The sequence below is a fragment of the Cibotium barometz genome, chromosome 27 (genome assembly GCF_041138505.1).
Source record: "Cibotium barometz isolate CiBa-2024 chromosome 27, ASM4113850v1, whole genome shotgun sequence".
NCBI lineage: Eukaryota > Viridiplantae > Streptophyta > Polypodiopsida > Cyatheales > Cibotiaceae > Cibotium > Cibotium barometz.
Genome location: NC_141072.1, coordinates 16,996,235 through 17,023,970, shown reverse-complemented (window position 1 = coordinate 17,023,970; position 27,736 = coordinate 16,996,235). Strand labels below are relative to the sequence as shown.

At 45.8% G+C, this 27,736-nt stretch overlaps 2 protein-coding genes across 3 annotated transcripts in view; one reads left to right on the top strand and one right to left on the bottom strand.

Annotated features, from left to right (window-relative positions):
* Positions 1-22,955, bottom strand: part of DRL1 (KTI12-like, chromatin associated protein) — a 60,176-nt gene extending 37,221 nt beyond the window's left edge. The window contains exons 1-2 of one of the 2 annotated variants that reach the window (XM_086821170.1): positions 22,600-22,955; positions 22,392-22,495 (exon numbers count right to left, since the gene is read on the bottom strand). In XM_086821170.1, the coding sequence (XP_086677296.1) occupies positions 22,392-22,495; positions 22,600-22,747 (252 nt within the window). In that variant the 5' untranslated portion in view covers positions 22,748-22,955. The remainder of the gene's footprint in view (positions 1-22,391; positions 22,496-22,599) is intronic. The other variant, XM_086821171.1, reaches the window with a different exon arrangement.
* Positions 416-10,442, top strand: LOC147623109 (uncharacterized). Its single transcript, XM_086820971.1, has 5 exons — positions 416-505; positions 925-1,197; positions 9,196-9,246; positions 9,367-9,418; positions 9,844-10,442. The coding sequence occupies exons 1-5, from the start codon at positions 416-418 to the stop codon at positions 10,431-10,433; spliced, it is 1,056 nt and encodes a 351-aa protein (XP_086677097.1). The 3' UTR covers positions 10,434-10,442.
* Positions 22,956-27,736: the final 4,781 nt, after the last annotated feature.

Here is a 27,736-nt window from a genome sequence, read left to right as displayed (position 1 = left end):
TGAGATTACCATTCATGATAAGGAGACTGGTAGCATCTTGGCTCAGGGAGTCCAGGATAGTGGCTTGTACAAGTTGATAGCTTTGCTTTCTTCCGGTTCTTCTTCAGCTCTTTGGCATGCTCGGTTTGGCCATTTGAGCTATCAACTTCTACAGCGAGCTTCGAAAGATGGGTTGGTTGAGGGTTTACCGACCATCAAGGCTCCATCTTCTGTTTGTTCCTCTTGTTTACAAGGGAAGTAACACCGAGCCGCCTTTCCGAAGGAGGCGACACGCAGATCTTCGACATCACTTGCTCTTGTTCATGCAGACTTATGTGGTCCTATGAGTACCGCGTCTTTGAGTAAGGCATTGTACATGCTCGTGATGGTGGATGACTTCTCTAGATATACTTGGGTCTTCTTTCTGGGTCCAAGGATGAGGCTTTTCAGCACTATTGTGATTGGAGGGTTGACGTGGAAAAAGAGACTGGTTCTTCGGTCAAGGTTCTCAGGACCGACAGAGGAGGTGAGTTTACATCCCACGAGTTTCAGCAATATTGCAAGGATCATGGCATTCGGAGAGACAGCTTACTACAGCATATACTCCATCACAGAATGGAGTTGCAGAGAGAAAGAATAGGACCATCATGGAGATGGCCCGTGCTATGCTTGAGCATTCTTCATTACCTCGACATTTCTGGGCTGAGGCAGCTTCTACTACTATCTATATTCAGAACAGGTCTCCTACTGCTGCTCTTCCAGATAAAACTCCATATGAGGCTTTCCATGGTGAGAAGCCCTCTATTTGTTCATTTCCAAATATTTGGTTGTTCGGCATATGTACATGTGTCTAAGGAGCATCGCTCCAAGTTGGACTCGAAGTCTGAGCGCATGACTTTTCTCGGATACAGTTTGTCCAAGGCATATCTTCTATATGATTAGCAGGCCGGCAAAGTTGTTGTGAGCTGTGATGTGGTGTTTGACGAGACTCCTATATCTTCAGAGGGGGGTGGTGAGCTTCTTCTTCCTCCGCCTCTTCCTCCCTGCTTCCGTTACACCTCCAACTGTGGATTCTTGTCAGATGATGACGATGAGTCTACTCCTCCTCCAGCAAGTTCGAGCGGATTTGTGCTCGATGGTATTTTCAGACAATTCATGATTCTGGGTTACGAGCTTCCTTCTGCTCCTCCGCCTGGTTCTCTCAAGCGATCTTCCAAGGTTTCAGGGAAACAAATGCATGAGGGCAACATGTTTGTTAACTATGCTCTTATGTCCTCTATTGTTTATGGTCCTTCTGATCCCACTTCTGTGGACGAGGATCTTTCACATGAGCCTTGGCGTCGTGCTATTCGGGTAGAGCCAGATGCCATTGAACGGAATGGCACTTGGATTTTGGTGCCTAGGCCACTGCAGCGTAAGGTGATTGGTGTGCGCTGTCAAAACAAAGTACAAAGCTGATGGCAGATTGGACAGACACAAGGCGAGGTTGGTTGCCAAGGGTTATGCTCAGCGCCCTGGAGTCGACTCCAATGAGACCTTCACTCCGACGGCCCGGATGACTACCATTCGCACCGTTCTTGCTCTTGCAGGACATCATAGATAGCCTGTATTCCAGATGGACGTCAAGTCGGCATTCCTGAATGGAGAGCTTACACAGGAAGTGTATGTTGATCACCTGTCGAGATTTGAGGTTCCAGGCAAACAGGATCAGGTGTACGGGCTGAAGAAAGCTTTGTATGGTCTCAAGCACGCTCCACGGGCTTCGTACCAGCAGATTGATGAGTTCTTTCAGAAGCTTGGCCTGCGCCGTTCTCATGCAGATTCGAACCTTCATATCCTCCTTGAGAGGGGGTTGATTGTTATCATTGTGGTCTATGTTGATGACCTCATCTTTACGAGTCTTATTCTGTGAGGATCCGTTCAGTCATGGATGCTTTGGAGACAGAGGACAGATCTTGGTCTTTTGCATTATTTTCTTGGCTTTGAGATTTAGCAGACCCCTAAGGGTATTCTCTTCTCTCAGCAAAAGTACACATGGGAGATACTTGACAGGTTCCAAATGACTGGATGCAGATCAGTATCTTCTGCTATGGATACTAGTGAGAAGCTCTCTCTTCTTGAAGCTTCTCCAAGGATTGATCAAGGACAATATCGGGTTCTCATCGGTTGTTTGGTTTGGTTGACCTACTCTCGATTGCACATTTGTTTCACAGTCAGCTTATTGAGTTCTTTCACATCCAAACCCCGTCAGCAGCATTGGCGGTGTGCGCTCAGGGTTCTTCGGTACTTGCATGGTACTTTGGACTTTGGCATCTTCTATGGCCAAGGGTGCACTCTTCTTGGATGGTCTAATTCAGATTGGGCTGGAGATCCAAATACTCGGCGCTCGACCACTAGTTGTGTTTTTTCACTTGGGTCAGGAGCCATTTCAAGGAGCAATAAAAAGCAACCTACTGTGGCGCTTTCCTCTACAGAGGCAGAGTATCGTGCTTTCCTCTACAGAGGCGGAGTATCGTGCAGTTTGTTATGCTGCATGTGAGGCAATTTGGTTGCGGAGATTATTTGGGAAACTTGGCGTTCCTCCTACCGGATCTACTCTTCTTTGGTGTGGCAATCAGAGTTGCATTGACATCGCCAAGAACCCTGTGTTTCATGCTTGTACGAAACACATTGAGATTCAGTATCACTATGTTCGTGAACGGGTTCTTGCTGGAGATTTGTGTTTGGAGTATTGTCCTTCAGCAGAGAATGCAGCAGATTTGTTCACTAAGCAAGTTTCTCAGGCTTCCTTGGCTCCTCATCTTCGGCTTCTCGGAGTTTGTTCAGCATCTCGTGTTGAGAGGGGGTGTTAGCACCTTCATCCCAGTTTCTGCTCATGGTTGAAGTTCCCTTTTGGTCCCTTTTCATGGCCCTTGGTTGTGGGTTGGCCACCCTATTTTTTCCATATTTTTCTGGCATTTTTCCCAGGTCAGGTACTTCATGTCCAATCGGCCAGCTTCATATTGTCTAGTCGGCCAGTCCTCTTTACCTATATATAGATGGGCTTGCCTCTCTCTTTTTTCATAGTCTAGTCTTCCTTTTGTATCCCTCACTTATGAGACCTTTTATGTCTCTTGCTTGGGACTGTTTTAGTGCAATATATTCAGCATAATTGCTTCATATTTCTCTCTCTCTTGCACTCTCTCTCAGCACACTCTAGTGCTTGTATGCTTCCGCTCTCTGCACTCTTTCAACTCCTACCTCAGTAGTATCATAGGCAAACTCGACCATAGGAATGTACCTCTCCTAATAAAATGGTCACCTAGAGCCGTATGCACAAAGCATTACCTCCAAAACTTGATTCCACCCTCTCCGGCTGCCCATCGGACTGAGGATGATCAAAAAAACACAAGTCCATCGAATCTCGGGATGACCTGTTGTAGGAGCATCGCGACAATCATAAGAGATCTCGATCTCTCCCCTAATCTTAGCACAATCCAGCACACAGACTAAATCATGCTAGAACAACTCCTCGTTCTGAATATGGTATTGACCACCTTTCACTCTAACAACTGGAATGATCCCTTAGTCTGGTCTAAATCAATGGAGCTCGCCACCTAGACCTTCTACCAATAGCAAATAAAATACTCATTGGCCCCACATACCCTCTCAAGGAATCATGTAAGTCAGCACAAAACTGGGTAAAAGATTCACCCACCCAATCCTAGCAACCCCATCCAAATTACCCTGGTTTGGAGAGGGGAGAGAGGAGAAGAGTTTGAAGGTAATTGGTAGATTTTGAAGGGCTACCTCCTTTGTACAACGACTAGCCACCCTTCCAGTATGAAGTTCATGGGCAGTAATAGGCACTGTTCTCTAGCCTATTTACATGGCATCCATGTGTGCCGCTCGGGATTGCAACTCTCTGAATCTTTGTATGTATGTGTCAAAAGTCATGTTCTTCATGTCCAAGTCCGTAAACTTGGCCAAAATATCAAACTCATCCTCTGCCTAGAGGAACTCATCTTGGTTTATTCTTGAGTTCTCTTCACCATGTCAGGGCTTTTTCCTTCAGGAGACCCCTAACCATCTGAATCTTTCAAGCTTCTGGGAATGGGTGGAACTCGAAGTGTACTTTCCAACGGTTGAGCCAAGAGTCAACCACCTCCTAGGACCTCTCCTTTTCCTCACCCGCAAAAGCCTCGGGTGCGAAAGAAGACCATCTGAATCTTTCAAGCTTCTGGGGATGGGTGGAACTCGAAGTGTACATTCCAACGGTTGAGCCAAGAGTCAACCACCTCCTAGGACCTCTCCTTTTCCTCACCCGCAAAAGCCTCGGGTGCGAAAGAAGGAGCTACTGTTGCCAGTCCCGCACAAGCCACTGCACCAATCACCACCCGCTAAAGTACAACCACCTACCTCCGCCAAAGTTGGATCTCTTCCCGGAACTCTACCCGGAGTTGTGCCGTCCGCTCCTCAAAGTAGGTTTTCTCAACCCCTTCTACCACCTCCTGCTGCAAATGTTTCCCTCACTCTTGAGGATGACCTTCCTCGTGGTCAAAAACCTCAACAAGGAAGTGGAGTTGAGCAAGCTTTTTCTGAAAATCAGCCCGCCATTTTCTCTGCTCTCTCTCTCTCTCTCTCACTGTCTGCTGCTCACCAGTCTACCACGGTCTTCTGTCACGTGCATCCCGCACTTGGATGCCACGTAGACATTTCTGTACAAAAGGTGCAGGACCTGGGATGGTGAACTGGTCCCATGTGAGCCCAGTCCGGGACGAGTCAGCCAGGGATCCCTCTCAGTCGTCCGAGGTCAGGTGTGCATTGTCCTGCACATGAGTCCAAGGTCAGGTGTGCACTGTCCTGCACGTGAATCAGTGAGTCCGCGCTGTGAGTCTCCCCCTGGAATGATGTCAGTTGTTCTGTATGTTTGGTCTGTCACCAGATATCAGACAATTGTGTAGATGTAGGTATGCAGCAGATCTAGACACAGGGAAGGCTTTGGGCCACCCAAAAATGGGGCCAAGCAGCCCCAGGACTTGCCCACCAGCCCAAGGAAGGGCTGGGCAGGCTGTCGGCCAGCCCAAGAGGGCTTGGCCAAGCAGCCGACTGGCTCTTGGGAAGTTGGGCCAGCCCAGCCAGTTGGCTAGCCATAGGGCAGCCTAGGACTGTAGGCGGCCAGTGCCCAGGCACTGCCCAACAGCCTGTGCTGGACTGGACAGCAGCCCACAGGGGCAGCCAGGATAGTCCAGTGTGAAAGCATGGCTTTTTTCAGCATTTAATATCATTAAAACCAGTCGTGGAGGAAAAGTGAACCAGCCGACTGCTCCTGATGAGAAGTATAAATAGTGGAGGCCATAATCCCAATGATTCATCTCATTATTCACCAAGAGCTCAAGCCAAGGGAATTGCTAAGCAAAGGAGTGGAGAACTGAAGGTCAAGGGCAGGATTTTCCAGCCAAGAAAAGGTCTAAGATTGCTGTATTTTCTTTCAGCTTTCTCCTCATTCTAATAAAGCAAATACACCATCCGTGGTGGGAGCCCTACAGAGGGTAATTGGGACCCAATACTGTGTCCTCTCCATCTCTCCCTCTCTCTCTCTATTTTTTGCACTTCTCCATTCAAGTTTGTGCGTTAATTTCTGTCGCGAAAAGAGTGCTGAATTTTGAGTTTTTTAAGTTACCGAAGCTTCTCTGAAACTTCCGCATATTACAGTGGTATCAGAGCCTACTTCAAATACAAAGATTCAGCAAAGAAACCAGAATTTTTTCTCACTTGTGTGGTTGGTTTTTAGACGCCGGTGGACTACCCCTTTCGGAGTGACTCCTGTCCCTCGAAGGACGGTTGGTTTTTAGCCTCCGGAAGTCTCCCACACAGATAGTGGATGGTCAGATTGCGTTCTGGAAAGGAATTGCATTTTCCTGCTATGGCGAGCTTCGACGACGAGAGAGACCAAGAACCATGGGACCAGAGTGCACCAGGCAGCACAGCTAGGACACCAGGCTTGAGTGTCACAGACATGTTCCAGCAGATGATGCGAGCAATCGCAGAACAATCAGCCAAGTTGGATGAGCAGAAGGCGCAGATCTTGGCTCTGGAGGAGCGTACCCGCTCTCCAGCGTCGCGTTTTCCATCTCCTCCTCCCTCTCCTTCCGTATCCCAGATTCCAGATCCTCGTCACGGGGTCACAACCGCAGCCAAGCTCTTTGCTTGAGTTGCAGATGCGTGCATTGGAGATCCGACAACGAGAAGACAACGCCATGCGACCATATGACAAAGATCAATGTCCCAATCTTCCTCAGTCATACCTTAGTTCCAAAGGCAAAAACCATTCATAGTTGCAGTTATAGTTCAAGGTGCGGCCGACTGTGAACCATACCCAACTTTACCATCTCATGTGACTAGTACACAACATCATAGAAGTCCCATAAGCAGATGTATTGTCAGCCTCAGTACCTTCGGGTGAATACAAAGATGTCACCAAGCGACTCCTAGGTGACAACTGAGCCTGTCTGTAACAAGGGAGCGGAGGTGCTACCCCCCTCTTGAGCATCAGGCAATGCTCCAGACCCATGCTCTGCTGAACCTGAATGAGCCGTCGCAAGAGTCAGCTCCAACTCAAAGGCATCAAGATAAAGCTGCAATCCCTGAGGTGAATCTGCTAAGTCACCCTCCTCCATCCACTTCACATCCATCGGTGAATGGTTCTTTAAACTCCATAAGATAGCGACGGGAAACTTTACCTTGTACCTTTCTTTCCTTATGTGCCAGTATCTGCTCGGGAATAAGAACCTCATCAAGTTCCTTTGCTTCCATCTGAGACATCCTCAGGCACCCAAAACCTGCTTGCACTCCACCCAAGTGGTAAGCACAAGTTCCTAATGAAGCATAGTAGACCACCACTGCTAAACATAGAAAGAAGCTGCCTTCCGAACCCATGAAGCCTCCGCAAAGACACCACCGGTGACAAAGTGTCAAAATCCATAGCCTTCAACCCATCTCTTGCACCATAACTCTTCAACTGCTTCTAACTCCTGGCTGACTACTCCCTGTCCTTGGTGTCTTTTCTCCTGAGCCTCATCTTTAGCTTTTGCTCTTCACCTTATATAGGCAAAGACACTATCTCCTGCACTTCCTTTTCACTTTCCCATGTTGAAGCTTTTGATGTGACAACCATGGACTTGCCTCCTTGAGAAAGTCGATGATATCCCGGCAATGGAACCATGAAACCGACCTTCAGAAATCTGACGAGCGGTGAACACTCGCACACAAAAACACTTCATCACCCATGGGCACCTGGAAAAGGAAACAAACAAGGGGAGCTAGAGTGCTCCTGCAAAAAGTACTAGGACACCGATTGGCCCCCAAAACACAGTGGCGCCCCTTGCAGTATTTCTTTACTTGAACAAAATTTGAGTACAAAGTACAACTTGTCGAATCCTCTACCAATTGGATCCCTCGAAGCTTTCACCCAAGACTTCCAAATAAGAACTCTCGTTATTACAGCAAAGCATTCCATAGAGAAGGCACACCTGTACAACACCTCCCTGCTTGAAAAGGTCTTCTCCATCTCTACCATGGATCCCACAAACCCGTTCCCAAACAGCAGTAGGACTGTACCAAACCATATGTCCTTCCTATAGTCACAACTTGCATGTAACCTCGAGAAAACTAGAACATATCCACATGAATCCAGAGACATGCTTTCCACATGAAACCAAAGACCTGTATCCGATAAACCATAGACCTGTATCCCATAAACCAAAGGCCTGTTTCCTCGATACCAAAGTCCAGAGAAAAATAGGGACGTGTCAAGCAATCCCTGAATACACATAAGTCCAAGATGAAGAGCAACAACACATCTCTTCCAAGAACATCATCCTGTGCATATGTAGCTTGATCCTCTGCATCCTAATCTCGTAAACAAAACCTGCTTGCGAAGAGAGAGAGAGAGAAACCCCTTGGCTGTTAGCCCCTCGACGCCTCCTTCAGCTCACCTCCTTCCAAGAGAGAGATAGAGTCAAGCGTGCTGTTCAGCCCTTGCACCTCTGTGGCCGCCTGCAGTCCTTATGGCTGCCCGACTAGCTGTAGAGAGTCTCCCACCTTGCACCCATTGCTGGCTGAAGCCCATACGTGCCCATACATGCAACCACCTAGCGTAGAGAGCCTCCACTTGATACCCGCCTGGCTGCCCTGACTGGCTGCAGCCCACTTGGAGCCCGTTAGCTCCCTGTAGCCCGCCTGCATGTAGCCCATGCGTGCAGCAGCCGCCCTGTAGCCCATGTGTGCAGCAGCCCCGGTAGCCCATCTGTGCAACAGCCGGTAGCCCATGTGCAGCAGCCGCCTAGCCTCCCTATAGCCCTCGCGCAGCAGCACCCTACTATGGCCCATGTGCACAGTGAAAGAATGTGCACAAGTGGAAGCAATGAACATGAGAGAGAGAAAGATTGCAACCAAGAACTGAGCTTTATTAGCTTGAGGTTACAGAGTACAAGAGCCAGCAAATAGGGCAATGAATGATATGATAGAATGAATAAAGGGAGCAACTCTTATATACTTGTGCATGAAGCAGTCGGCTGTAGGAAACAGGCCGACAGCTCCACGACACCATAAATAGAGAAAGATGCAATATTTTAACACCCCCTCTTCATCTTGAAGTGTGCAAAAAAGTCAGAAGAAAACTGATGATGAAGGTGCGACCATGGACACCTCAGCATGGCCAGTACTGAGTGTTAGCACATTCATCCCCAGATTCTGCTCTTTTATGGTGCCCATTTGGTCCCTTTTGCATGGCCCTTGCTTGTGGGCTGGCCACCCATTTTTCCCAACCTTTCTGGCATTTTCCAATCGGCCATGTCCAGTAGCTCCAGTCGGCCTGTTTTGCAGCTCCAGTCGGCCAGCCTTCCCCTACTATAAATAGTGGGTGCTGGCCTCTCTTTTCTCATTCAGTCTTGTACATATTTTGCTCCCTCGCTTATGAGACTTGTATTGTCTCTTGCTTGGGACTGTTTTGCTTCAGTATATTCAGCATAGTTTTCTCCATATCTCTCTCTCTTGCACTCTCTGTTCAGCATATTCTAGTGCCACTCTGCTTCCGCTCTGTGCACTCTTTCATGGTATCATCGCTCCCGGTTTAGCAACCTCCTTGCTGCCCCAGTTTCAGCACTGTTTGCAGCACCCTCTCCTCTGCGTTTTCTCTCAGATTTGCAGCCCTTTGCTGCTGCGTTTTCTGGACAGCACCTGCTGGTCACTTCTCTTCAGATTGGCTTCACCAATTGCAGCCATCAGGTATTTTCTGATCAGCGTTTTCTTTCCACGTGGAGATTGGACATAGGCGGCCTGTTTTTCTTCAGGACAGTAGCCTTCTGTGCTGCGTTTTCCTGTCCACTGGGGCTTGCTCCTTTGCAGAGGGGGTCTGTGGTGTTGGAGGCTTTAGTGGCACTCTTGGACCTTGGTACCTGTGGGGAGGACACTTCTTCTTCAGAGTTTGTGCATTTTTTGAGATTGAACCCAAGCTTTTGTGATGGCTGCACCGACTTCTCTTCATATGTTTGCTGAGTCTGCCAAGTTGGATGGTTCCAACTACACCCTATGGAAGGTGACAGCAAAATCGGCCTTGCGTGGCGTGGATTTTTGGGACTGGCTTGTTATACCGGCCAATGCCCCCCCTCCCACCCTTGCTTCCAGTGGTGCGACTCAGGCACAGATTGATATTTGGAAGTTAAATGATCGACGCGTTTTCTCCTTTCTGATGTTAAACTATCAGGATTCTGTTCTCTCCCATGTGCGTACAGCAGATGCTGCACCCCGATCCACATCACATCACATCCATTTCACACATCACATCTCATCTATTCGCATCTGAAGTTTGGAAGGCTTTTGCAGATCTCTATGAGATTAAGTTTCCGGGTCGGATTTTGGCGTTGGAAAAGCAACTTATGAACTTATCAGTTTCTGCCTTTCCATCTTTATCTGCTTTCATCTCAAAGATGAAAGATCTCCAAGACGAGCTTGCTCTTTGTGGCAATGACATCTCCACAGAGGACATGGCTATTCAGCTGCTCTCCAAACTTCCAGAGAGGTTTGATACATACTTTCAGTCTCTTGTTTCTTCTCCTCGTCCTGTTCTAGTTACTTGGGAGGAAGTTCTCCCCTCCGTTATGCAGATTGAGTCTCGCTTTGAGGAGCGGACTGGCACCTCAGGTGGCCCTGATGAAGCTTTGGCAACGCGAGATAAAGGGAAGAATCAACAAAAGAAAGGAAAAGGGGGTTCTGACAAGAACTCCAAGGATTCCGACAAGGATAAAGACAACAAATCTTCAAAGAATAAGGACATTGAATGTCATTATTGTGGCAAGAAGGGTCACAAGTCACCCAATGTCACAAGAAGAAGCGTGATGAAGCAGCAAAGAACTCTTCCTCAACGGCGGTGTCTCAACCCAAAAAGGATATGGCATTCTTCTCTTAGCAGGTAGTCGAAGTATACTTGCTCTTGTGACTTCTCAATCACGGTCTTGGATTGTTGATAGCGGTGCTACTCCTCATATGACACCCCATCGGGATTGGTTCGAGGACTTCACTGCCAGATCAGGCAAGATCACTCTATGTCATTCTTCTTATGTGCCAGTGCATGGACATGGCACTATCCCCATCTTCCGTTCTGACGAGGACAAGAGGTACTTCTCTGACGTACTGTATATTCCAGATTTGGCTTTTAACCTTTTGTCAGTGAGTGCTCTTACAGCTAAGGGTGCGGAGGTGATCTTTTCTCGTTATGAGATTACCATTCGTGATAAGGCGACTGGTAGCATCTTGGCTCAAGGAGTCCAAGATAGTGGTCTCTACAAGTTGACCGCTCTGCTCTCTTCTGGTGCTTCTTCTGCTCTTTGGCATGCTCGGTTTGGCCATTTGAGCTATCAGCTTCTGCAGCGAACTTCGAAGGATGGGTTGGTTGAGGGATTACCGACCATCAAGGCTCCATCTTCTGCCTGTTCCTCTTGTTTTAGGGGAAGCAACACCGAGCCGCCTTTCCGAAGGAGGTGACACACAGATCTTCGACATCATTTGCTCTCATTCATGCAAACTTATGTGGTCCTATGAGTACCGCGTCTTTGAGTAAGGCGTTGTACATGCTCGTGATGGTGGATGATTTTACCAGATATACTTGGGTTTTCTTTCTGAAGACCAAGGATGAGACTTTTCAGCACTTCTGTGATTGGAAAGCTGAGGTGGAAAAAGAGACCGTCACTCGGTCAAGGCTCTCAGGACCGACGGAGGGGGTGAGTTCACATCCCAGGAGTTTCAGCAATATTGCAAGACACATGGCATTCGGAGACAGCTTACTACATCATATACTCCATCACAAAATGGAGTTGCCGAGAGGAAGAATAGGACCATTATGGAGATGGCCCGTGCTATGCTTGAGCATTCTTCATTACCTCGACGTTTCTGAGCTGAGGCAGCTTCCACTGTTGTCTACATTCAAAACAGGTATCCTACTGCTGCTCTTCCCAATAAAACTCCATATAAGGCTTTCCATGGTGAGAAGCCCTCCGTTGTTAATTTTCGGATATTTGGGTGGTACGGCGTATGTTCATGTGGCTAAGGAGCATCGCTCCAGATTGGACTCGAAGTCTCAACGTAGGACTTTTCTTGGATACAATATTGTGTCCAAGGCATATCGTCTTTATGATCCTCGGGCCAGTAAAGTTGTTGTGAGCCGTGATGTGGTGTTCGACGAGACTCCTACATCTTTAGAGGGGGGTGGTGAGCTTCTTCTGCCTTCACCTCCATCTCCGCCTCCTTCTCCTCCTCCTCCTGCTCCCGCTGCTTCTGTTACACCTCTAGCTGAGGATATTCAGTCAAATGATGATGACCCTGCTTCTCCTCCGGCGAGTTCGAGCAGATCTGTACCTGGTTGGTATTATCAGACAGTTCGTGATTCTGGGTTACGTGAGCGTCCTTCTGCTCCTCCGCCTCGTTCTCTTCAGCGTTCTTCCAGAGTTACAGGGAAACAAATTCATGAGGGCAACATGTTTGTTAATTATGCTCTTATGTCTACTATCATTAATGGTCCTTCTGATCCCACTTCTGTAGATGAGGCTCTTTCACATGAGCCTTGGCGTCGTGCTATGCAGGCACAGCTGGATCCTATCCAACAGAATGGCACTTGGATTTTGGTGCCTCGACCACTGCAGCGTGAGGTGATTGGTGTGCGTTGGATTTTCAAATAAAAGTTCCGAGCTGATGGCAACTTGGACAAGCACAAGGCGAGGTTGGTTGCCAAGGGTTATGCTCAGCGCCCTGGTGTCGACTTGATGAGACCTTCGCTCCGACGGCCCGGACGACTACTATTCGTACCGTTCTTGCACTTGCTGGACATCATAGATGGCCCGTTTTCCAGACGGACGTCGAGTCGGCTTTCCTGAATGGAGAGCTTACACAGGAGGTTTATATTGATTAGCCGCTAGGATTTGTTGTTCCGAGCAAACAGGATCATGTGTACCGGCTGAAGAAGGCTTTATATGGTCTGAAGCAAGCTCCGCACGCTTGGTACCAGCAGATCGATTAGTTCTTTCAGAAGCTCGGCCTACGCCGTTCTCACGCACATTCGAACCTTTATATCCTCCTTGAGAGGGGGTTGATTGTTATCATTGTGGTCTATGTTGATGACCTCATCTTTACAGGTTCTTATTCTGTGCGGATCCGTTCTGTTATGGATGCTTTGGAGACAAAGTTTGAGATGACGGATCTTGGCCTCTTGCATTATTTTCTTGGTTTTGAAATTTGGCAGACCTCGAAGGGCATTTTCTTCACTCAGCAGAAGTACACTCCGGAGATTCTCGACAGATTTCAGATGACTGGGTGCAAACCAGTATCTTCTCCTATGGATATTGGTGAGAAGCTTTCTTCACTTGATGCTTCTCCAAGGACTGATTAGGGATAGTATCGGGTTCTCGTCGATTGTTTGGTGTGGTTGACCTACTCCCGATTGGACATATGCTTTGCACTCAGTTTAATGAGTTCCTTCTCATCCAAACCCCGTCAGCAGCATTGGCGGTGTGCTCTCAGAGTTCTTCGGTACTTGCGTGGCACTCTGGATTTTGGCATCTTTTATGGCCAAGGACGACTCTTGTTGGATGGTCTGACTCAGACTATGCTGCAGATACACGGCGTTCGACCACTAGTTGTGTTTTTTCACTTGGGTCTAGAGCCATTTCTTGGAGCAGTAAAAAGCAGCCTACTGTGGCGCTTTCCTCTACCGAGGCGGAGTACCGTGCAGTTTGTTATGTTGCATGTGAGGCGATATGGTTGCAGAGATTATTGGAGGAGCTCGGCTGTCCTCCTACCGGATCTACTCTTCTTTGGTGTGACAATCAGAGTTGCATCGCCATCGCTAAGAACCCTGTTTTTCATGCTCGTACGAAACACATTGAGATTCAGTTTCACTATGTTCGTGAACGGGTTCTTGCTGGAGATTTGCGTTTGGAGTATTGTCCTTCCGTGGAGAATGCTACAGATTTGTTCACCAAGCTGGTTTCTCAGGCTTCCTTGGCTCCTCATCTTCGGATTCTCGGAGTTTGTTCAGCATCTGGTGCTGAGAGGGGGTGTTAGCACATTCATCCCCAGATTCTGCTCTTTTATGGTGCCCATTTGGTCCCTTTTGCATGGCCCTTGCTTGTGGGCTGGCCACCCCTTTTTCTAGTATTTTTCTAGGATTTTTCCTAGCCTTTCTGGCATTTTCCAGTCGGCCATGTCCAGTAGCTCCAGTCGGCCAGCCTTCCCCTACTATAAATAGTGGGTGCTGGCCTCTCTTTTCTCATTCAGTCTTGTACATATTTTGCTCCCTCACTTATGAGACTTGTATTGTCTCTTGCTTGGGCCTGTTTTGCTTCAGTACATTCAGCATAGTTTTCTCCATCTCTCTCTCTCTTGCACTCTCTATTCAGCACATTCTAGTGCCACTCTGCTTCCGCTCTGTGCACTCTTTCACTGAGTACACCTCAGAAAATGCACATGTCAGCTTGTTGTCTTCAAAAACATAATGCCACTATAAAGAGCAAAAGAAAATCTGCTTGGCTCCAAACTCAAAGTAGAACTGTGAACACATCACATCCAATAACCTCGAACAAATGAACATGGAACACATCTTGTCCATAGTCTCTGCTGACCAATAGTTCTGGAACTCATCCGAACCATGAAGGAAACTTGGTTGATCTTGGAACTCATCCGGACCATCAAGTGAACTTGCATGTCTTTATACTTGGAACTCCGACACACAGGTCCCATGCTCCAGATTTAATATAAGCCCCCTCTCCCGCCCACAAGCCGTTTCTGGAAGACAACACGTGGGGGGATGCCATTAGGATCAGAGTAGGACACTAGTCATGTTCTCTCCAGACTGTAAGGCCTTGGGAGAGTGGGATTGTCACTAGACGAGTCTGTGTCAGTGTCATGTGACTTGTCTTTGCCCTTCTTTGACGACTTGCCCTTGTCCTTGGCTTTGCCTTTGTCCTTGGACTGACAATCCTTTGACAGGTGGCCTTTCTTCTCACACTTGTAACACCGACTCCGAACTTTATTCTGCACCGTCGAGAGTGCCTGATCAGGTCCAATAGACAATGAAACTTTCAATCATGCTTAGTTCCGTACGTCGTACGGATCAGGTCGTACGTACGATTTGTACCGTACCGTACCGTGCGTATCCGTACGATCAGGTACGAGTTTTTCCTGTTTCTGCCCGTTGGAAGTAGCCGTTTTTTTGGCCGTTTTCTGCCCGTTTTTTCTGCCCGTTTTTTGGCTGTTTTCCTTTCATCTCTCCTGAGTCCTCCTATAAAAGCCTCAAGGACCAAGCCTCTCCTCCATCTACTCCAAGCCTCTCCTCCACCACCCTCCATCTACTCCAAGCCTCAAGGACCAAGCCTCTACTCCAAGCCTCTCCTCCACCCTCCTCCAAACTCCTTCCATCCCACTTGAGCCTCTACTCCAAGTTCTCTTCCTCCAAGCTCTTCCCATACTTCATCTTCTCTACGCTCTCTCCTCTACTCCATGCTTTAGCCCTTCTCTTATCCATCATGCCTCGGGAGAAGCATGAGGCTTTTGATGTATCTCAGTTTCGGGGCAGAATTACCGCCAGACATATTCAGTGGAGAACTCTCTCCTTTGTGTGTACGCCGTGTTGGCACTATCTTTGGATGGTGCTGTGTATGGTTCTATGTGGAGACAGGACAAAGGTTTCAAGGGGAAACAGGCCTAAGGGTTTCATGTGGAAACACGTCGTAGGTTTCTCAAGGAAACATGTTTTTGGTTTTCTCCAAGAGATAGGTCACATGCAGGCAATGGTTACAAGAATGGACACATGTTTTGTACAGCCTTGCTGTGCTGATTGGACAGGGTTCAGGGAATCCATGACTGAGATGGATAGTACCCTTGGACGGCAGAGAGGGATGGTACAGGTGTGTCGACTGTATGGTATGATATGTTGTAATGCGAGTTCTCTTTTGGAAAACAGTTTGGAGTCTTTGTCGTGTTGCAAGAGCACTGGATGTGTCAGGGTGTGATGTTGTCCATAGGGTGAGGCAGCCTTGATCGAGGGAGAAAGCTTCTGTGTACAAGACTCATGTAAAGAGTCTTTGGAATGTGAACAATAGCTTGAATTGTTTGTGGATGCCGAGTGAACATGAGGCCATGATGCAAGGTCTTTGCAGGCTTCAGGAGTTCTATTATGACAGCTGAGTTTCCAGCCTTATTGTAATCAAAGCTCTTATAATCAATTAAAGAAATACCGGAAGGAGCGCCACTGCATTTTGGGGCCAATCGGTGTTCGTGTAATGTTTGTAGGAGCACTCTAGCTCCCCCTGTTTGTTTTCCTTTTCTAGGTCTTCAAATGTGTTGAAGTGTTTTGTGTCCCAATTTGTTTTGCACCACCCTTTGGTTTTGTCTGAAGGCCAAGGCCGGTTTACAAGGCCTGGAAAGCCTGCCGCAGCGTATCCACTTTCAAGTGGTCATGACGAAACTACCACAAATCACCTAACTGAGAACCTGTAAGAGAGAGTGTTGAGAGTTTGTAAATCCCATCCTCCACTCCGCCTTTCCATACAATCTAGCCTGTTACTTTGTCCCGTAGAGCAACAAAATGCTCGTCAAACTCCACCCGTACGCCAGTCTTGCAAACCTCATGCACTAACACCAAGGGATGGGACATAAAGAAACTGGGAGGAATGCTTCCCCCCTTTGCCATCGGGAACAATCTCTAACCTTCCCTCACTGTGAATAGGGATAGTGGACTTGTCACCAATCAGGATGTGACCTACATGCCTTCTAAGATCTCGTAATAACTCTCAGGAAGGAGTCATGTGCCTGTAAGCACCATTGTCTAGAGTCCAGTCTCGAGTGTCCCTAGCGGTGAGTCCAACCGCCTTCCTACTCGAAGAAGATGAAAACGCCAGTGTCCATAATCTCCAAGTGCACAAAAGCTGGAGTCTTCACGGTTACTGCTGACGAATCTACACCCTTCTCGGTGCTCCGCTTAGGACATTTTTTCTAATAGTGGCCTTTCTCGCCACAATTGTTTCAGGTCCTCTCTGCCTTCAAGGCGTCACGATCCAAGTTGGGCTCCTGCTCAGAAACTTCTCCTGTGAAGACTTCCCTTTGCCCTTACTACGGCCTTTCGACCATTGGCCAGTCAAGGCCTCAGAACCTCCGCCCTGTGGAGGGTTCGTAAAAAGCTCTTCCTGGTCCAAGACCGTAGGCACAAGCTCCTCCCATGTGATGGTGCTAAGCCTGCCACTGGTGATCAAAGGAGTAGAAAGCTAAGTACCGAGAGGCCAGATGAGACAGCAAAGGAGTAGAAAGCTGAGTACCGAGAGGCCAGATGAGACAGCAAAGTGATGGCCATGTCCTCTGAAGATATCTCCTTCCTAGCCTGAAGAACCTCCTGCTGAAGAGCCTGCAACTTGTTAATGTACTCCCGCATCGTCGAAGACTTTGCAGGATCCATCACCCGCATTTGCACTTCCAAGGAGATCCGCTTCATGGGTGATACCTTGTTATACAGAGAAGCCAAATACTGCCAAATCCCTCTGGCCAGCGTCATATGTTTGATATGATTAATCACATGTGGTGTGCAGTTAAGGAAGATGAAAGAACGCACATGGGCATTGACACAATCCCACAATTGTGCCTCAGCCTCCCGTTCTTTCCGGTAGAGAGTAAAAGCTCCCCGTCCTCCAACTCCGACCGTGGAACACCAACCACAATGAAATCAGCCAAGTCATAAGACTCCAAGACAGACTCCATCATTACCTTCCATATGCCGTAGTTGGTCCGGTCCAACTGTCGGTCCACCGGGAATGTGGGGAGAGTAGGGATCTTCACGTGCTTCTCAGCCATCTCAAGCAAGTCTGCCGCCATCCCGGGGAGTGATCTTGGTCTTGTGAACGGAGGGTGGATGGGAAAATTTTTGAAGAAGAGGTTGCCTTCCTTGCTTCGACCCGCTTCTCCACGTCCCGCACAGTCCACCAAAGTCTCCAATCAGCACCAATCACGAACAATCCCGAAACTCTCACAAGCTCTCCAAGGTCTTCAAGGTCTTCAGCAATCCCGCAAGCTCTTCAATATCTCCAAGGTCTTCAAGCAACCTCAAGCTCTGATACCATGTCAGAATACGCAGCGGATATGAGACAAACAACTGAGAGCAGGAAAACGCAAAACTCCACGCCGAAGATGTGCCCACGTAGAAAACAAATACAATAGAAAGAAAAACACAAAAGAGAGAGAGTAAGAAGTTATATAAACTCTCCTATATACAAGATCCGGTACAACTGATGAGTGGGGGGATCATGGGTGGTATTTATACCACCCATCTATGCTGGTCGGCCAAGCAAAAGACAGCCAACAGGCTGCTAGACATGTCCACAACTACACTCATGCAATCGGCCACCAGCAAAAGAACAGTCGACCAGGACAGTACAAGTCGGCCAGCAAACAAGAGTCCCACGACCAAAAAAAACATGAAAAAATGGGGAAAAATCAGAAACACCTAAAAGGGCGGGCACACCCACAACAATGGCCCTGGTGTGTAATGTACAGACAGGAGATGACTGCTAACACTCGCTTCAAGGGAGATGGTGCTCAAATCTAGGTAAGATTAGGGGATGGCTTAATCAAGATGTCTGATTGTTGGAAGCCACAATTAGTGGTTAATGAAGATGTACTCAAGCCTATATAAAAGGCCCCTATCTAATGGAATGTGTGGAAGATTGTCAACTCCTAATTAAGCATATTGTCCATTTAAGTTTTGATTAATGAGATTAGATTTTGATTAGTATGTCATTGCATTAGCTACTATTTAATCAAGTTAATCTCTGAACAATGAAGTGTGTCATTTGTTTTAATCCACCATAGCCATGCCTGGATCCATGTATTTTATCATGGTATCAAAGCTAGTCACGCATAGATCTATGTTAGGATCAAGATAGCATAGGTAGGCTCCTTGCAAGCTCAAATAGCAATTCTTAGGGACTAATTAGTTTTTGCTTAATCTTTTTTCCTTGTAGTAATAGACTATGCATCTTCATTGTTTGTTAGACACAGCAAATTTTCAAGAGCATCTTTAGTAAGAATCAGTTGCTCCAAATAGGTCTTCTTTAGCAATAGCAAGCGCAGCTGTTATAGGGCTCATATTTCCTCTTGTTGGTCTGTTTACTGCAGAATTTTGGGACACTATGCATGTTGTAATTGTTGCAACACCACGGATCTCCTAAACACAAAACACAAGTGATTAGGTCAACCAAGGTGCAGACTAGCTCACCTCCCGACCGTAGGTTCTATGCTTCAATCATCCCCCAAGCTAGGGGCCAAGGTCTGAATCCCACGTATCCATGCCAATCTGCCCCATAGAGGCCTTCAGCATGCCGATCTATAATATGCCACATGTGTGGCCAGAGTCTTGGTCGAACTCTAACCAATAGTGAGGTTAAGACAATAATAACCCATGTTTCACTCATATAGCGTCCATTGCTCCTATAAACAACCATCCGATTATAAATAGCCAGTACACCTGTGTTTATCAATAATAACCTTAGCCACGTAGACAAAGGTGGAGAGCACCAGACATCATTGAGGACGTGCCCACCTCCTTTTCCATAGGGTTCATGTATTGTAGCATGCTAGGCATCATTGATGTGGTTGTGGCGAGCACCATGCCTACTTGCATTGGACACACTCAACCGCACAAACCCCCTTTTACAAGAAATGTTGTGGACTCTTGAGTTTTTCCTCCTTGGATACCGAGGGTGCTTCCACAAAGTCCCTCTAGTGTCACTCTATCTCAACATCACATAGTAATGGATGTCGACTTTCACTACTTTCCCAAAGTTGATCAGGTTATCGTAGCTCCACCTTCCTGATAGTCATTACCAAGTGAAAGAGAATATGCGTAGCTCTGTCACCAGCCTGGACATTTCCCAATATGAGAGGGGTCTGGTGGACTCCAGGATGTCTAAATATTTGGAAAGTACAAGCTTTGGGAATAGGGGATTATCCTAGAATACAAAGGACCACACTCCTAAAATTTAGGAGAGTTGCTATTTTTGGTCTAACTCCGACGGAAATTCTATTCGCATCATTATATATGGAATTGAGCAGATACCAAGAGTTGGCAAAGTACCTATGACAGAATGTCTACCAGTTGGGATATTTTTAGAGATAAAGTTTATGGAAGGACCCATCTCTTAGATTGGGACATGTGGCAAGAAAGTGGACCAAAGTGAGACAAGTGACCTCACACTTCACTTCAGCTATTGTGTGGCTCTCCACTTGTCATTGTAGCCTTCTCTTGCCATTTTAGCTCATGGGAGGCCCAAATCTATAAATTGGAGCCCTCTCTTCATTAATGGAGGCTCTCTTGCTGCACACTAGCCTCTACCACCGTTATACACGCTGCCCTAATGATGGCTACTCTCTTTCTCTCTCTCTTGAAGGCTGCCCATGAAGAATACCGGCTGTTGGGGACTGTTTTGAAGGCTTCCATCGCGAAGAAATACTGAAGGCAAGGGTATTTAATCATTTATTATGATTTCTAGCTATTGTACTTGTTGTACCAGCCCTTGTACCAGCTATACCAACCATTGTACCTACTCTACCAGTCACTATACCTGCTGTACCAACATTTATACTTGTTGTACCTACTTTACTAGCCATTGTACCGACTATACCAGCTTTTGTACTTGCTGTACCAGCCACTATACCGACTGTACCAACCACTGTACCTGCTATACCGGCTGAATGGAGAGCTGTACTTACTTTACCAGCTCTATTGCATGAAGACCCGTGGTTTTTGGGAAAGAATCAGTACCCACACGGAGGTATATGGATTATATTGTTGGCTCGGCATTTCTACAGCCTGTGTTCCGGCTTGGTAGCCTCGTGTTGGGCTGTGTTATGGCATTTGTATATGGATAATCCGGCATCTCCCGTGGGGAGAGTAAGGCCCTCAAAGCTTGTACATGATATTATTCTCCTTGGGTAATAAAATACTCCAAGGGGGGGGGGGGTCGGCCCATTCCGGCCTCTATGTGGTGTCACATGTGCAAGCTCCATTTTCAGCATTTGTGGATGTTTTGTCCAGCTTTAAGTTTTATGCAAAGTGATGATGGATATATGTTAAGGTTGTGGCCATGTTTAAATGTTTTAATATGCATTGATGGTATCAACAAGTGTGTCAAAGGCCCTAGTCCCCCGGGCACTGCCGCCGCGAGTTACAAGCTCCACCTGCCTGATAGTCGTTACCGAGTGTAAGAGAATATGGGTAGCTCCACCTTCCTGATATTCATTACCGAGTGAGAGAATATGGGTCCACTTACCGAGTAAAAGAGAACATGGGTCCACTTACCAAGTAAAAGAGAATATGGGTCTAGGATTGCCAGTAGCTTGCGGCTACCCTCTAGAGTGGATGCTCTTGAGTACTCACAGACCTATAACTCATTTACTAAGATTCCTTAAGGAGTATGATCACTTAAATTGCTTGGACAATTTGGATTTACATTGCACAAACTTTGATTTCCAACAATATATTGCATAAAGTACAAATGTATTCTATATACAATAGAGATGCTCGACTACTCCATGAATTACAGATCAACACAAAACTATCAAAGCTCTCGGAGAACTATCGGAAGTTCAGAACCTCAAAAACCCTACAATGATGGGCCACCCCCTACTTATAGACTCACAGCTGTCACTGAACTTCCAAGATTCCCAATTCTAGATCCTTCTATAGACTTCACATTTAAAAGCCTAGGTCACAGCTCGATAGGTTCTTTTTTTTGGGAAAATATTTAGATTATATATATATATATATATATATATATATATATAATCTAAATATTTTCCCAAAAAAAAGAATATATATCAAATATGAGACCACATCCATGAATTCAACATTACATCCAGGAGCTGCATCCATCAACACAACAAAAAGCAAGCATCTAGCCTATCTCTTGTTATGCTTTTTCGAAATTTCAATCTCACCTACATAAAGAAACTGAAATCTTAGGATTTTGTTGCCCTCTAAGAACTGTGCCTCTCACATCATAAAAAATAAGCATCTTGACCCCTTCCTTGTCCTCTAGGTTGGCCAGAATTCTGAACTTCTTGAGGATCAGATCATACCAACCAACTACCCCCCCAAAGTCATCCTCCTCACACATAGCCTCCTGTGAACCCCCATCTCTATAAGGAGGGAGGGGCTCATCTTCTTTTTCCAGTTTCAAAACCTCTTTTCCCTCTTCACTCACCACTTAATGGGTTCTCGCACTGACAACATCCCCCCCACGGTGGCAGTAAGGTTCTGGCTGCAGCCATATGCATGCAGTACCGTGGGGTATCCAGCCACCCCATGGGTCCCGGTAAGGTGCTGCGCCAGACCCTCGCTCCCATAAGCTCCTCGTCAGGCCTCTTCAAATGTCCTCCAAGAAGTTTTGAACCCACAACTTCCAATGGACCTTAAGTTAGGTGGCAGTAAGGTTCTGGCTGCAGCCATATGCATGCAGTACCGTGGGGTATCCAGCCACCCCATGGGTCCCGGTAAGGTGCTGCGCCAGACCCTCGCTCCCATAAGCTCCTCGTCAGGCCTCTTCAAATGTCCTCCAAGAAGTTTTGAACCCACAACTTCCAATGGACCTTAAGTTAGTGTCTTGGGGACAAGACATCTTTTGCTATAAAAGAGTTACTACTTTGTAAAGTTGGCCTCAACTGAAAGCTTTGTGAGGGCAAAGAAGCTTCTTTTACTCTTTTTCTTGATCTCGTTCATGTGAGATTCCCATACCAGAACCAAATGGAGCTCTCACAAAGCCTTGCTACAATGTCACTGACCATAATATTTGGCAGCAAAGTGCATGCTTTCCTTGAATATGAAGGACTAAGGTTCTTACCTTGATGTTATTTAACGAGTCCACCACAATAATGCTTTCTTTTGAAACAGACCTATCGACTTCAGACCTCAATAAGCCCCGTAAATTCTTCTCAGCCGGCATGCCTGGAACGAAGAGCATAAGCAGAGTAAATGATTTGCCATACACCTCTCTGATTCAGGATTTCACGAATGTCCAAGGCTCAGAATCAAGCTACAAAAAGGCTCACCGCTATAGCTTTCATTACGATCCAGGTTTAAGGTAGGCTCATCAATCAGTTTGATTGATAAAGAGGTGCCACCGAGAGCTTTGATCAAGCATGCTGCAGATGTGGACTTGCCGCTGCACGGCTGTCCACAGATAATCACTAGAGCCATCTCCTTGCACCACTGTTCCTAATGCGTTCAACTGCCTTAGTTCACCAGATTATTCATTTAGCTAACGTGATGAACCATCAGAACACATAAGTATTGCATAAATAGATCATTTCTCTGATGTCGCTATACATAGAAGCGCCCTCAAGGTCTTCGATCTCAGTTAAAGCAAAATTAAAAATATGTACGTACATTACTTCAATATAATACAATCTCCCAAACTTGCTCTAGCCACCTTAAATAACTATCTATACCTTGATTACACTCTTTTACTAAGGCTATCCCTAGTCACCAAGGGGATTCTTGCTATACCATCCGCATGTTTGGCCCTTGTACATGAGTCGTTCTGCTCTACCCTTTTCATTGGACATACAAATGTGAGAACCCTACTCTCAAACAATGGCAACAGAATCACACTAAGGGTATAGTGACTCACTCGAGGCCTCACATCACAATATTCGAATGCTTGGCTATCCCATCAGTTCCTCTCAATATGACCAGAGTAAAGCTTACGCCACAGGAAACGTGAATGATTTCTCCAAGTGTATGCCCTTCATAATTCTCATAAGGAGGTCACATCAAGCTGCTTCTGCTGTGCAGGCTCAACAAGATGTCTTGACTCCTCGATTATGAAGACAATGTGTCTATCCTCGTTCATGATTTGCTAACTAAACTATTCATCCTCCCAAGTTTTTTTTTCTCGTTCTATAAGACACAAATTTATTTCGGTTTAGAAAATACCCGCTTCTCGAGTCCACCAAGCCACCCACTTTCCAGTGTTTAATCCTCTTTCTACTTCGACCAGATCCATAGGCTCAACCTAGCCCCGTCCAATCCCATGGGCCACCCACCATTAGACCTATGAGGTTGAGCCCCGTCCAATCCCATGGGCCACCCACCATTGGACCTATGAAGCCGAATGTGAACTCACACACCCATAATTAAAATTGCCACTTTACTCTATAAGATCCCTACCCCCTCTTTCTAGTCTATGATTAGCCAGCAGAGCAGCAGGGAGATGTCTTTACCTTGGAGTAGAGAAACTTCACTATGTGCCTCCCTTACAAAATAATTTTTACCATTGGCTATTCTGGCGACTCGTCGAAGTTTAACCACGAAAATCCCTTAGTAGAGAAATGCAATCGATTCCTCCAGATGTTTAACTTCAACTTTACTCATATCATTTCTCCCTTTAATTCTCACAAGCAGATCCCTCCAACAGCTCCTTACTAAGGCTCAACAAGACAGATCATACTGCTCGATTAAAAAGAGACAGTTTTATTGAGTGCTTTATTTCACAAATTTTTCTAAGATTTTGGTTTTGGTTTGGAGAGTACTACCACCCACTTTCCAATGTTTTTGCCTTTGCTACTTAGACTAGTTCTATAGGCTCAACCTAGCCCCGTCCAATCCTGTGGGTCTAGCCTTCCGCCTGACCCACTGGGTCTATAAATCTAGCATTTTCTTAATTAATTGAGAGGTTGTTGGGGCTGTGCCCGAGTACAAAGGAGTATTTTCCTAGCCTCCTAGCCGGTTATTGTGGGATCATGCAAAAATACAAGCACACCATTAAAATTTAAGAACACATACACACCTCAAGGATTTTTCTCACATAAAGATTTCCTTATTTTAACTTCAAAAAATCATTATTTTAGAAAACCATTACAATTATCGAATCCTTGAGAATTTCTTTCTATTATCAATTCATCATTTCCTAGGCACTTCGTCTAGGTTGATATAACCTACATTCCCATTACTTGAAGTCATCGGGCCCTTTGGCATATAACTTGTATTCCCATCACTTGAAGTCATTAGGCCCTCGGCCCTCATCCCAAAAGTGAATCGGGAAACTCCCTTTATACTGCTACTACCAGGGGAGTTACATCCCCAGTAGACGGTTAAATCACACACAATCCCAAGTTAACACGATCCCAAGTTAAATCACACACAATCCCAAGTTAACACGACTTGACAAAACTACCCAAGGAGTCCCAATCCTAGATAGACGGTCGTACATGGCAACCACCCTCGTTCCCATGCCAACAGGACTTACGCGCAATGAGTCCTTACCCCAAATAGGCAATTGAATATAGCAACCACTTTGGGTCCCAACCCCAAATAGACGGTCGAATATGGCAAACCACTCTGGGTCCCAACCCCAAATAGACAGTCAAATATGGCAACCATTCTAGGTCCCAATATGGCAACCATTCTAGGTCCCAATTGTAAATAGACGGTCAAATATGTCAACCACTCTGGGTCCTAATCCTAAGTAGACAGTCGAATATGGCAACCACTCTGGGTCCTAATCCTAAGTAGACGGTTGAATATGGCAACCACTTTGGGTCCCAACCCTAAATAGATAGTCGAATATGGCAACCACTTTGGGTCCCAACCTCAAATAGATGGTCAAATATGGCAATCACTTTGGGTCCCAACCCCAAATAGATGGTTGAATATGGCTACCACTCTGGGTCCCAACCCCAAATAGATGATCGAATTTGGTACCCATAGCAAGAGACTGTAAAAGGGAGTCTGTAATTAAGTGGGTAGCAGTGAAAAGGGGAGAAGAATCTACTGATGAGAGAATCAAGGGTAGCATGAGTGAATATAGGGGTGTGGAAAGATTCTAGGAAAAGGTGCCCCCAGATGTAGGAGCAGTGGCACAAATCAAGGAGAAATCAGTGGGATTAGATGCTTGGCATATTGTGGATGTAAAACCTATAAATTGAGGCATTGACCTAATGAGAAATTGCTGGTTTTTGAGTATCCATGCCTACATTATCCTATTAGATTAATTGCTCACTAATCTCATCTTAATCATCATCTAATCACTTACTAATTATGTTGATTCTTGCATTTGATCCACCATAGCTCATCACATTTCTGCAAATTTAACATGGCATCACAGCAGCCAAGCTTAGGATTCATCCAATTTTTGAGCCTCATTATCATGCCAATCATAATTAGGAATTAAACCCCCTTTTTAGTCTATTTTCAACTAACCTTTGCACCCCCAGCTGGTGGAGGAGCTCCCTCTCACTCTTGCCTCAACATTAGCCCAAATGCTCTTAGACATAGTTAGCCACAACCCCCATGCATCAGCCTATCAAATCAATTCGTAAAATCGTCTCAGGAGAAGCTACCGAAATTTGTGATTTTGCAGGCGCTAGTTCTCTGAAGCAATTTACAGATCTACTCTTCCACAAAAGGAATTAGTCTAATTCCTCTTAGCCCTAGGGGTTTCCAAGGGTGCTCTACAAGCTTATGAGCTCAGAATCTTCGAAATTGTTCAAGGAGAAGTGGAATCAAGCTGTGCATCAAATCTACAAGTGACTTTGGTAAAACAGAGATTAAGCATTCAATGTTTGGTTAAATCTTTTATTTCTTGGCTTGATCCTCTACTAGAGTAACTGCTATTGATGCCTTTGAAAGGATTTGAGCTCATTTGAACTCCAAGGCACCAGATCTGGCCTCCTTGTACACTCTATTTTTTGCACACAAAACAAGAGATTATTTCACTAATCAATACATTTCGGTGCAATCGATGGTTCAAATTTACCATCAGATATCTGATATAGATCTCTATCACTTTATATTGCAATTTGGAGATGGTTTGATATTCCAACCATTCAGTACAAATCAATTACCCTTGGCTTTATGTAATTTTTTGGTGAATTCATGCTGATAAACTTGTCGCGTAATCATCATTAAACACCAGATTTGAGTTGTAAAAGGGTAGACACTGCCCTTGAATCTTGAATTGTATCAAGAGGTAAGACCCCCTTCACATCATCATGAGCACTGCACAAGAAATAGCTAAATTTAACCAAGGAGCAGTTCATACATGGCAAACAAAGACCATGTATTTCATCATGAAGAAGAATCTGTGGAAGAGCCTGAATGGCTTCTACAATACAGCCCCTACTGCCCCACTGTTGGCTAGTTGAGGGAAGAGATGAATGTCCAGAGGAGCATGGGAAGGATGAGTGGAAGAGAAAAAATGAGAAAGCATTAGGGCTCATTATTGCACTTAGCTTAAATGATGAGATCATCACCACATTGCAGGGATACAACAAGCTAAAGATGCATGGGATGAACTTAACAAATTATTTGGCACTCAAGCAAAAAATTGAAAGATAAATCTTCTAATGCAATTATACAAACTTGACATGAAAGAAAGTGAACCTCTAACCACACACTTAAACAAATACAAAAGCATTAAGCAACGACAACTGGCAGCCATTGGGAAGAAAGTAGAAGATAACAAGGCACTAGCATTGCTTCTGAAGAGTGTGGACAAGGGAGAATATGAGAACATTGTGACAACCTTAAAGAATGTACCACATTTGAAGCTGCATGAGATAGAAGGAGATCTACTAGAGCAAGAGAACAAGGTCAAAGAGAAGAAAGGGTTGGACCCAACAACTGGAGAGGAGAAAGCATTCTACACCCGAGGAGGCCTCGCACAAGGTTGGGGACTCATGAAATTGCTTCAGACCTCGCAAAAAAAAGTAGTGGATTTTGACATTACTTACCTAACTTGAAATGCCCACCTAGATGCCTTATCTAGACTATAAATTTTGTTTTTTTTTTAATATGGTATTAGAAATACACATCCATATTCCTAGAACTGAAGAAGAGTTCCCAATAATGGCTATTACCCTTCTTATGAGTAGTATTTCCTGCCATCTCTTTAGGCTTTATGAATAAGGTTCTTGGCACCCCTGGCCTTTGGCAAATCCTTCCATACTTTCTTCTTTTGGACATAAAATCTTTGGCCATCGTTACTTCAATTTTTACTTTGTATGTCACACACACACACACACGCACGCACGCACGCACGCACGCACTATTTCTTCAACACAATTTATATTGTAGGTTTGCCCATAAGAATTGAAGTTCTTTTAATTGCATATTGTGTAAGTAAATAGGTTTAATGTTTCAATGATCTTGTAGTTTAATAGCTCACCCTTAATCGTGTGTTGCCAT